The following is an 11,929-nucleotide window of genomic DNA, read 5'->3' on the forward strand; positions in this document are numbered from 1 at the left end:
ATCAAATGTGTATAATGTAAAGTCTATATAGCTATACGACTTTGTCTCAATAGGAGATAGAATAGAATAGACTTTTGAGTGATAGATGAGTTCAAATATCCACATAGCTTTTGTTGATGAAGTTCCACAAGATCCCCTTAGTAGTTCTTCGTCTTGAATCGATGAACGCCGTAAAGTCTAAAGCTCAACTACGCATTCTATCCTAATCCGGGACATAGCTATAAGTAGACTAGAAATCATGACTTATAGTATTTACAACTAAACTTGAAAAACAAGCTTGAGATAGCAATGTTTGCGAGTTTGACCGAGTAGTGTTCTAACAAGAAGAATAAAGAAGACTAGGTGTAGGATATATGAATTTGGAGTTGAAATTGGGAGTATTTATAGAACTCAATATTCTAGACATTGGATGACAAGATTTTTCAGCCGTCCAGATTTAGTCGTTGACGGTTTTGGGTAAAATGCGGAGGGCTTACCACAGACGCTGGCGTGTGAAGGAGAAATAGGCGATTCTGGGATACATGCCAGCGTTTGTGGTTCAAACTCCAGCGTGTTTACCACAACCGTCCGGTGTTTCATCCAGCGCGCACCTGTTCTTCTGTCTCACTTAATAAACCAACAATTTTGTTGGTTTTCCTATCTGTTTTTCATGTTTGTTGAGTCCATAGTGTGAGCAAAATGAACAAATTTCATGTTTGTTGAGTCCATAAAAACTGCTCTTAGACTGTGTTTGGTATGAATTTTAAAAACGGTTTTCTGTTTTTAACAATAAAGAAAATAGAAAACATGAGAAAACATGTATGGTAGAGGCATTTCCAGAAAATGTTTTCCATTTTTTTCTGTTTTTAAAATACAAAAAAAAATGAAAATGATAAATAATTATTTTCTATGTATTTATTTTTTATTTTTTCTTCCTTTTTCTTCTTTTCAGAGCAAAATAAGAGATTGGGGGAAATAACTGCAAACGAGTCATGATCAGTATCACAATCTCTTAGACGAGTCTTTATATAGTTAATTTTTCTTTGTTTTCAAAAACAATTTTAATCTTACCAAACAATTTTTATAAATGAAAACAAGAAACAACTGGTATGTTTTTAAAATATTACAAAACTATTTTTGAAAACCGTTTTTAAAATTTTTACCAAACAAGCCCTAAAATTTTTAACACTAGTAGACAAGTGATGTTTCTCTCTACTGGTAATAATTTTTTAGTTTACTTGTTATTTACTCCTCAAAGGTGATACTTTCACTTTTGAAAAAAATGGATCAAATTAAAAAAAAGTGAAAGTATCATATTTATAGAGGAAGTGAAGTATTATCGTAGTTGAACAATATTTTACCACTTCAACAAGCGCCTTCAAATTAGTTGTCATCTTCCCAATTTTCCCCTCTCTCTTCCTTTTTGTTTACTTGTTATTTCTTCACTACCTCCGTGAAAAGTGATATTCTCACTTTTGTGTTTATACCTACGACAAGTTAAATTGGAAAAATGAACGTATCACTTTTACTGAAATGAAAAAAGTATTATTTTCATTGTTGCTAAACAAAAATTTACTATTATTCAACAAGCACCTTCAAATTAGTAGCTGTTTCCCACTTTTCCTTTCCCCAAAACACAGTGAATCAACAAGCACACTGAGCTATATACAACATCCACACTTGGTGGATCTCCCCAACTCCTCCCCATTACATTGTGCTCATATGTTGGGACCTCAATTATCTTTCTCATTTGCTGTTTTGTCGTTGTCTCTATTCCTTTTTGTCTCCATCATCGGAAGAAACAAAAGAAAATTAACCCCGGTTTTCACCATCTCTTGGCATTTCCTCTCTTAGAAAAGGCATTTGAAGGCAGTATTTCCTTTTAGAATATCAACTTTTTAACTTTGCAATTTGTCAAAGATAATCCATGGAAGTTGACTAACGTTTTTTTTTTCCTGCTTCTGGTATTCAACCACCAACACAACCACATCAAACCTTTTCTTAGACTCACAGACAAATAACCTGCTATCCCTTGGCCCTTTTTCCTTGTTGAAAAACTGCTTTTTCTAACGTGGATTTAATAAATTGGTTGGGGGTAGTTAACAACAAAAAATAAAGATGACCCTCCTCCTCCTTTAATTTTAAATTTTTGCTTTTAGTTTTCTTTTCTTTCCATCTACTCCCCCTCCTCCTTAAAATCTAATTAACTTTAAGTTTAGATATCATGATGAAGAATGCAGGCCCACTCTGATCAGAGCACTCCATGTGCTTCATCAACACTTCATCCCTTGGGGCTACGTATTGTATTTGCCCCATTGCAAGAAAAAGAATCATTCTCTTCCTTTTTACTATTTAAACCTTGTTAGAGAAAGAGATGTGGCACGTGTAAATCCAATCATAGAGGTTCTTCTGGCACTACATGTGCATCATCTCAACTTATTGGCTAACCCTTTCTTTACATTATTCTCTCTGGTCCTTCTTTTCATTTCCAGCCATATAATCCATATATTCTCCCTCCCTTTAAAATCCACCAAAAATGATAAGAAACCGCACTATTTTGATATTTTGATAGCCGCTTGCTCACTGCCGGTGACGTATACATTACATTTAATTTATCTATCAGATTTTTTGAGGGATTAGGGTGTTCATGTAGGAGCGTGCATATATCTACATAAAAAAGAGCGTGTAACGTATCATAACATAACAGTAGCTAGACAGATGTATATATCTCACAATAGTAGTACTAGTATTAGTGATCACTGATCATCGTCATCAGCAACTAAATTTTTTTGTTGTACTTTGTAGCTCTCTCTAATCTCTATACATCATACGTCCTGAAATGAGCAACCTAGCTCACTCTTGGTAATTCTTCTTTAATTTTTTCAAACCCTTACTCGTTTTCTTCTTATTTCATCTTCAATCCCTAACCTTCTCTTGTTCTTGTTGTTGTTGTTGTTATAGGTCTATAAGTGATGAATCACTAAGAAGATTTGTGCACTTCGCAAGTGAAGGTTGCATACAAGAACTCTTATCAGCTTCAGATTCAACTTGTTGTAGTAGTAGGAAGGTGAATGGTACTAATGGTCACAGAAAACAGCATAATAGTAATAATAATAACCATGATGGATGGAATAGGGTTCCTAGTATAAACACAGATGATCATGACGGTGTTGAGATATCAAAGCGTAGATCGGCCGGTAATTCGTTTCATATTTTCCGAAGTCGCTGGTTACTTAGATCAGTCTCGCCGGAACAGTTCATAACCGTCGCCAATGCTATCGATGCCGCAAAGGTACGTAATAATTAATTAAAACGTCCAATCCACCATAGCCATAGGCTTTTTTGTGTTTTCTTCCAAACTGACAAAATGAGCTTTTTTTCATTTCTGTTTGGCTTTTTAGTATTTTTAGTAAAAAGAACTTATATAGTTCATTATTATCAGCAATGGGACTCAGATCTTGTAGAGGCTAAGTACATAAAAGATCTTGGAGAAAACCTTAGCATTATTAGTCTCAGATATGGAGATGGATCAAAACCTTTATTTAAGAACAGAGAATTCATCGTCTACGAACGACGCGAAACTATGGATGATGGTACCCTGGTAAGATTATGCTTAATTATAAATAGTTATACTAATTGGCCAACTTTAGGAGGCTTCTGCAGGGTGACTAAATATTATGGTTTATTTTTGTGTTAATTCATAAGGTGGTTGCAGTAGCTTCTCTGCCAAAAGAGATAGCGGCAGGATTATACCCAAAGCGGAGCAATGCGATTCGAGGACTTCTGTTGCAGTCAGGATGGGTGGTTGAAAGATTTGAAAAGGATTCTTGTATGGTAACTTACGTTGTTCAGGTGTGGTATTAATTTTTACTTGAGTAACAGTGTGGCATTTTTACAATTTCTCTAGTTTTTCTTCTTCTTTGAATTATTGAAGTGATTGAGTTTGGATATTTTTTTTTTTGTATGAATGGACAGTTGGATCCTGCAGGATGGTTGCCCAAGTTCTTTGTGAACAGACTGAATACGAAGCTGGTAATGATCATTGACAAACTAGCTCAAGCTTGCCTGCAGATCAATTGAAATTTTTATACAAAAGACAATACATATATATATATTTATATTATGAATATATATCAAAACTATATTTGGGGTGAGGAAATAAAACCTATGGAGTTGTACTCGCAAAATTGTAAGGATACGAAATCACTGTATATATACTGATAATGTCAAAAATAGTGATATCCAAAAAAATGTGGCAATCCTCCATCCTATCTTTCTTGCACCCATATTTGTGACCATCAGTGAGTTGCTAACTAACACAGAATGCTCAGCGGCTAGACGGAAATTGAAGATAAGGAAAAAATCATCATCTTGCGAAATACTATAAAATAAAAAATAAATTTTGAAGTTATTTTAACGGAGACATACATGAATAAGCTTTGGTAGCCAAATACTTAAGAGTACTAGTTAAAGGGTGTCGTGTCGTGTCCTCGATGGACAAATAATGGCAAGACAAGAAACCTGCAGTAGAGGAACCTACTGCCCCCTCACCCACACTAGACACCAAAGAGAGTGGAACTGGATGTCTTAGAATTGTAGGCACTTCGACTTAATGCTAGTTTGGTGATGTTGGGACATTTTGCAAAAATGTTTTTTTTTTTTTTAAGTGTACTGTGTTGTGCTGTAAAAATAAAACCGACCGATATTTAAAGCACGGTAGCACTTAGCAATTCTTACAACAGTACTTAAGTAAGTTTAATTAGTTGTTTATGGAAATACCAGATATGCTGTCTTAGTAGGGTTGTTGTGTTCTTGATCGACGTATGGAACTTTCACAGTATAGAAATGACACTTGCAAAAAATAAAAATTAATTATTAAGACTTAAAAATGATAATAATACACTAAAAGTAAGAACTAGAACAAATAAATAAATTACTTAAAGAGTTATAATTAGAATTACAGACAAAAGACCCAAGTTTTTAACCTTTTAGAACCCAGAATTACTATTAGTTCCATGTCCATCATTGATGCCGGAATCAACCGCCGAGTGTTGAACGAAAGTAACCGGAAACACGACATTGTCATAAACAAGCCCGGCTATTGCACCACCAATCAACGGCCCAACCCAATAAACCGCTTGATTCTTAAAACTTCCATTCACCAGTGCAGAACCAAATGAGCATGCCGGATTCATCGAACCACCGGAAAAAGGTCCCGTTGCCAATACATTTCCACCGGCGACAAACCCAATTGCGATAGGTCCTATCGCACTGAGAGGGCCTTTTCTTGCATCTCTTGCAGCGTAAATTGTGTAGACTAGTGTAAATGTTGTGACACCTTCAATGATTGACGCCCCGAATCCGGTCATCTCGACAGCAATGGCATGGGTTGGGACAACATGATCGGCTGTTGCAACTCGTAAGAAAAGGCAAGCCATTGATGAAGCAAGCAACTGCATGATCCAGTAAAATAATGCAGTTGGAATGCTGATATGACCACCCACTGCCAATCCGAAAGTTACAGCGGGATTCACATGTGCTCCTGATGATGCGGATTTAGCATCTGACGATGATGATGCGCCAAATATGTAAACTGCGGTTGATAATGCGAATGCATTTGCAAATGCTACAGCCACCAGGCACGACGGGTCGGATGTGATTGTTCCATCAGGTAGTAACTCGCGGGATGCCATTATTGAACCAATGACAACAAATACAAACAGAAAAGTTGAAATGAATTCTGCGAGATACGATCTAAGTGCAGTTCGATTGATCGAATGCTTCAAACGGTCATGTAACGATCTCGTTGTTGCAGGAGTCCCCATCATTGAAGCCATGAATTTTATAATTCCACAATCGAAAGTTGGCTTTCAGTATGGTTTGCGAAATTGCTTAAGTGTGTGGAAGGGATGGTGCAGATTATATTGTGCCCAGAGGAGGGTATTTGACTGGTATATAAACGCATGAAGAGTTGCATTATCCAAAAGACACGTCAATACATAAAGGGATACGATTTTGAAAATTTTGAATAAATGCAACTGAGATGCGGTTACTCTCTTTGCAGTTACTAACTGTCAATGGCATACGAGGGAATTCCTTTTTTTTTTTTTTGAAAAGAATTTCTAACTACTAAGCCATGAACCGTTTTGAGGTGCCCTGGGTCCTTTGTTGCCCAAACTATTGGCGAAAATCCGCATCACATGTGCACAAAAATAAAAGAAAACAAGCTAACACGCCATTCGAGTATTATACAAAACCACATACGTTTCAAAAACCCCAATCAATAAGGATGAGGAGGTGTGAAAGCACCATTGTAATCAAAAGATGCTACATGGCTGTGATAAGGATGAGGGGAACTCCTTGTACTTGTAGCATCAAAGGATGCAGAATCAGCATTCGTGTTCATTCCAGCCATCTGCATTATTCTTTCAATCTCCTTTACGGCCTCGCTCATTGTAGGACGTTCATCACCAGTTTCTTCAACACACCTCATTGCTAGATCCACAAATTGTTCCAATCCTTTCAATGGGTTTGTTAATCCAAGGGCCGAGTCTAGTAGCTCATTGAGACCATATCGATCTTTTTGCCTATCCATCGCTACCCTTACTTCTCTTACAATGTATCTTCCTTTTTCTAATGGAACTCGTGCAGTTAACAACTCCAGCAGTACAACTCCAAAGCTGTAAACATCACTCTTGGCGGTTAACTGGTTGCTCATGTAATATTCAGGATCCAAGTATCCCTGCATGGAACAAACAATTTCAAGTCAACAATTCTTTAAGTTTTTGCCAATTTGCTCTTTGAGTTTGAAATGTTTTCAGAAGATTTAAGTCCCGCTTTTAAACATCACTCACCATCGTCCCCTTAACTTGGGTAACAATTTGACCATCCTCGCTGTCGCCCATGGGCTTGGAGAGACCAAAATCAGCAACCTTTGCATTTAAGCGTTCATCCAAGAGAATATTATTTGTCTTGATATCCCTATGTATTATGGGAGGGTTGGCAAGATCATGAAGATAAGAAAGACCTTTTGCAGCACCTAGAGCAACTCTAAGTCTCCTATTCCAATCCAACCGGATTCCAGATTTCCCTGCATTCGAATCATAAGATATGGAAAAGAGTTATGGTGGCGTTGTAAACCCAGTTTTCTTGTACTATCACTGATAAGTGAGAGAACATGGAACTGGAAGTACCTGTAAGGCTCCCTTTCAGAGTGCCATTTGGAACAAATTCGTACACCAACATTTGCTCTTTGTCCTCGAAACAAAAACCAACAAGGCCTACAAGGTTCTTATGATGAACCCTTGACAAAAGCTCAACTTCTGTTGTGAACTCATTACGACCTTGTGAAGATCCTGGCTGAGATCTTTTAATTGCAACCAACTGCCCGGAGGCAAGGGTCCCTCTGTAAACCTGTAAAATATATTTATTTTTTTTGTCATTCAACTCCATACAATGCTCTTACTCCAGCAGGACACAAGAATTGAAACGGCTCACACAACATGAAATTTTCCAAGAAATGAAAGAAACTTGCCTTTCCATAGCCTCCAGATCCAATGTCATTGGCCTCTGAAAAGTTGTTTGTGGCTTTACGAAGCTCATTAGAAGAGAAGACTTTTGGTCCCTTTAGCTGAGGAAAACTATCACTGCTTTTTGTCGGATCCCAAGATGTTGCACCAGACTGACGAGGCTCTGCAGCAATTTTTAAAACATTCCGTCATATAGGCAGAAAAAAGAAAATGCATTCTAAAGATTACTTTTTTTTTGTTGTTCAAATCTTAGTATTACCGGAGACATTTCTGCGCTCAGTATCTGTTTTCACTCTTCTCTTTTTACAAAATAGATATACTCCTATAAAGATCAGCACCAGGAGTATAAATCCACCAACTGATGCTCCAACAATAATCCCTAGACTCATCTTCTTCGATCCACTAGCTGAATCTGATTCTATAAACAAAGAGAGAGGATGAGAGATGTACAATATTTATTCATGTTTTTCATTGCATTTTAAGGAAGATGTCTAGTTACCACTAAAGTGTGCATACTGAGAGGCGATGAAAAAGAAGGGACCAAAGGATTTTGGAGGTTTGAATGTTTGGTTGCTGAGCATGAAACCCATTTTTGCAATATCAGATCGACTAAAACTTTGTTTACCGGACGGAAATACTTGCAGGCTCACTTCAAGGTAATCATCTGCATCTTTTTTTGGGTTACTAAGAGAAATCGAATCCACCGGAACTTTGTTTGTCGTAAATGATGCCTGAAGTGAACTCTGGAGAGAAGTGTAGTATGCGGCGTTTTCCAAGTCTGAGAAAGATGGGGCCCTGAAGAATAGGGTACCACTGTAAGGGTATGAACACTGACAGTTGGGGCTGCTGTTTTGGCCATTAGGACAGAGACTAGGTGCACAATTATTAGGGGGAGTTGAATATGGAGGAGATGAGTGTACTGCAAGTTGACAGAATTTTGCTGTGGCTGATGGGCCGCAAACTGGATTACCCATGAGTCTGCAGTGTAATTTAGAGCAAAGAGTATTCAGTCAAACATGAAAGCAAAATCACACTAAACCATACTTGAACATACTACATCAACTTGATCTTTCCAATTTTTAACCAGATAGAACTGTAAGTTCATACATAAAAGTATGTGTAGGCAGACTAAAGGAATACAGGTGAATGTCTTACCGTAACTCGTTAGGGTAACCACCTCTTTCAATATAACCTGTAATAGAATTATTCTGCAGATCAACAAGCTCCAGTTGGTCACTGAAGTCGCTACCAATATCCAGGGAGCCATTGAACAGGTTCGTCTTTAGATTCCTACCGCCACAGTAGCAAACTATCAGCTTCCAAATGATAAAATGAAAAGCCGGAAACTATGAGGATCGACTATTTCCCATGGCAATGTTCGATTTTAAGATGACCTGACTTAATGTAACTTTGTAGTTTCTATTTATAAGAGGCACTCATCCGTATATTTTGCTTTTAGCCCAGCTGCGTCTCCTTTTACCTAGAGCGTTGGTGTTTCTAGATTCTCCATGTTCTACCTATTACATTCTCAAGCCATTTTCAATTGTCCATAACGTGTGCTATTTTTTGATCGCTATGTCTGACACCGTGTACCAGTGACGACACCGACACTCCAGTTTACAGTGTATCTTAAATTTTAAGAATCAAACATCCTGTTCTAGTTTGAAATTAGGGCAATCAAGAGAAATAGAAAAAATAGACGTTAACCTTGATAATTGATGTGGACATAAGAATTAGCACATTTGTTACTTACAAAGTCTGCAACTGTGGGAGCGTAAACAGGGTAGGAGGGAGTACTCCTTTAAGATTTGTGTTCTCTGCCTCCCTGCATGAAAAATTATATAACAATGTAACTAAACCTTCTAATTAAATGAAAACTGAATCCGAGAGAGAGTGAGAGAAATAGAGGAAGGGACGGAGAGAGATAGGTACAATGTAGTCAAGGACTTTAAGGATGAGAAATATGGTGGGAAATCTGACACTGCAAAACTATTGTTGCTCAAGTCCCTGTAATATGCAAATCATTGAATGATTAATAAGTGTGAAATTCTTTAAATGTAGATGTACGTACGCGGCGACATAATCAATCAAGATCCACACAAACTGAAGAAGTCATCCACTTACACAGAATTGAGAACTAGCATTCCACTTAGATCTGGAAATGGGCCAACGAAATCATTGTTGGACAAATGCCTGGAAAACGTAAAACCAAATATCTCTTAAAAATCTTAACCAAAAAGACTACGTGATGCTGCTTCTTTAAACAAGATCCCAGAATAAGGAAGAAATTAGCTTACAGCTCACTAACGCCGATAAGTTTATTGAGATTTGTAGGGACATTCCCGCTTAACAAATTTCTATCAAGACGTCTGTAGAAAACGTATAATGTCAGCACTAATGCTTCTTTGTGATTCACAACTGGAAACTCTTATTAAAAATTAACACTCTTAGTCGGTTGAGATACTCACACAACCTCCAGCGTTTTCACAAGTCCAAGAGTTGCAGGGATACTTCCAGTAAGTTGGTTATCTTCAAAAAGCCTGTCCACTTAACTTGACTTATACATTTGAAGAAGGGAATAATTATGCAGTTTGTTGGTTTATTGTACTCTTTTCAAAGAACGAAGGATAAAAGTAGCTTACACATGTATAAGATTCATGTTTGCGCTAAAAAGTTGAGCTGGGATGACGCCACTAAGCTGATTCTTGCCGAAATGACTGCATGTAAAAGATAAATTCATAGAGATCCTAATAAATTAAGACTACATTATAGGTTATACTGCCAAAAGTTTGAACATACAAATGCTTAGTATGGGTTAGCATATCTAGACCAGGAGTGTTCCCGCTGGAGACGGGAATGCTGCCACTAAGTTGGTTATCAGCTAGATCCAACCAATAAAGACTAGATAGACTGCCAATGGTAGGAGGTATATTTCCATTGAATCTGTTAGAGTTTAGAGACCTGCAAAGAGTTACAGGATAGAGTTTCAGGAAAATGCATTTCTCAGCTTTAGTAAAAGAATTTACGCGGAATACATCATTAAAGGACAACCTAATATACTTGATAAAAACAAGTTCTAAAAGTGAAATTTCTTACAAAAAGACTAGTCTTGGCAGATATCCTATTTCAGATGGAATTGGACCAGAGAAACCGCAGCCAACAAGGATCCTGAGATTCAAATAAAACATTGCTGTAAGTAATAGTCTAGTATAACAAATTAGGCAACCATATCTAAAGCTTTACACTCTCACAAGTTTGTCAGCTTCTTCAAATTCCCAATTGATGGTTGGAGGGGGCCAGTCAGTCCCGGGTTGTACGATAAATCCCTGAATGTAAACTGAGAATCAGATGTGATGTTTTCCAAATAGCATTCAATTAGAACCAATAATGCAGACACTGTACACAACAAGTACTAGGCTACTCATGTAAGGCTATGTTGCAAAGGCACGCACGAGTCGTGCAAGGGGCGCCTAGACAATAAAACACCCAAGGCGCAAAAGTGTGAGCAATTTTTTTTCCTGGGCGCCTAGCCTCGCCTAGCGCCTAATACAACATAGATGTAAGGCACATATGATTGGAGTGTATAGTTAGAACAGGACTTACAATGATTGTAACTCAGAAAGAGACCCAATGTCCCCAGAAAGCGGACCTTTAAGACCCATGGTAGATAATTGACTGAAATGAGATTGTTGAATCAATAGTTTCCTCATATACCAGATGTTAGACTAGAAACAAGCATAAGAAGTAACTGCGATAAAATACATACATAGAGATAACGCGCGAGTCTGTGCATACAATTCCTTCCCAACCTTCTGAGCAAGGATCCGAGCCAGCCCAATTGGGCGGAATGTTCTGCCATTGAGTCTTTAAAGACCTCAGAACTGCAACTATATTCCAACAAGCAAAACGGACATGAGTATGACAGAATTTCGAAAGAAAAAAAAACAGTTTTAATAGACATTTTATCCAGATGCAGCCTGATACAGAAACTACACATTGATGTTATACATACAATCATGAGGGTCTGTTGCTGCTTCTACAACCAAGAACTGGAACAACCGAACAAGCAAAAAGAGCAGAATTCCTCGACCCATCATTGTTATTCAAGCAACCCAAAGATCCAAAAAAAAATAAAATGAAATTCAACCTCAATTAGGAGTTATTTTCTAATCAGTTTTGATACAGCAGACTAAAACCGAGTCCCTTCACCCTCAGCAGAGCATCATTGGGTTGAATATAAAGGGTCAAATAGTGTCATTTCTCCTACTACTCCACCACTTGCTATTCAAAATCATTTCCAAGTAAAGATCGTGATTTCTAACCAGATTTTCTATGCAACTAGAAAGTTATACCAAAGAATAAAGATTTGAAAACACATTATGTAGCTGATAAACTCATGAATATACAATGCAATTAGAGAA

General features: G+C 37.4%; 3 protein-coding genes across 4 annotated transcripts; 1 reads left to right on the forward strand and 2 right to left on the reverse strand.

Annotated features, from left to right (window-relative positions):
• The first annotated feature begins 2,508 nt into the window (after positions 1–2,508).
• LOC113361018 (START domain-containing protein 10-like) lies at positions 2,509–4,250 on the forward strand. The gene is made up of 5 exons (XM_026604410.1): positions 2,509–2,841; positions 2,941–3,271; positions 3,422–3,580; positions 3,685–3,831; positions 3,955–4,250. Exons 1-5 carry the CDS (start codon positions 2,819–2,821, stop codon positions 4,057–4,059), a joined length of 765 nt encoding a protein of 254 aa, XP_026460195.1. The 5' UTR covers positions 2,509–2,818; the 3' UTR covers positions 4,060–4,250.
• A 581-nt stretch (positions 4,251–4,831) lies between these two features.
• Positions 4,832–5,921, reverse strand: LOC113355546 (probable aquaporin TIP5-1). The gene has a single exon (XM_026598428.1). It carries the CDS (start codon positions 5,814–5,816, stop codon positions 4,968–4,970), a length of 849 nt encoding a protein of 282 aa, XP_026454213.1. The 5' UTR covers positions 5,817–5,921; the 3' UTR covers positions 4,832–4,967.
• Positions 5,922–6,184: 263 nt separating this feature from the next.
• Positions 6,185–11,849, reverse strand: LOC113355542 (probable leucine-rich repeat receptor-like protein kinase At5g49770). 2 transcript variants are annotated; one of them, XM_026598422.1, is made up of 19 exons: positions 11,521–11,849; positions 11,275–11,395; positions 11,112–11,183; positions 10,760–10,834; positions 10,605–10,676; positions 10,308–10,469; positions 10,151–10,225; positions 9,977–10,048; positions 9,806–9,877; positions 9,633–9,701; positions 9,441–9,515; positions 9,262–9,333; positions 8,664–8,798; positions 8,008–8,486; positions 7,768–7,920; positions 7,514–7,671; positions 7,173–7,392; positions 6,834–7,069; positions 6,185–6,721 (listed from the first exon to the last, which is right to left on the reverse strand). In XM_026598422.1, exons 1-19 carry the CDS (start codon positions 11,603–11,605, stop codon positions 6,260–6,262), a joined length of 2,865 nt encoding a protein of 954 aa, XP_026454207.1. In that variant the 5' UTR covers positions 11,606–11,849; the 3' UTR covers positions 6,185–6,259. The 2 variants fall into 2 exon arrangements, with proteins under 2 accessions (XP_026454207.1, XP_026454206.1); XM_026598421.1 differs by having other exon boundaries at positions 7,768–7,926.
• Positions 11,850–11,929: the final 80 nt, after the last annotated feature.

Source organism: Papaver somniferum, chromosome 3 (assembly GCF_003573695.1).
Source record: "Papaver somniferum cultivar HN1 chromosome 3, ASM357369v1, whole genome shotgun sequence".
Lineage (NCBI taxonomy): Eukaryota > Viridiplantae > Streptophyta > Magnoliopsida > Ranunculales > Papaveraceae > Papaver > Papaver somniferum.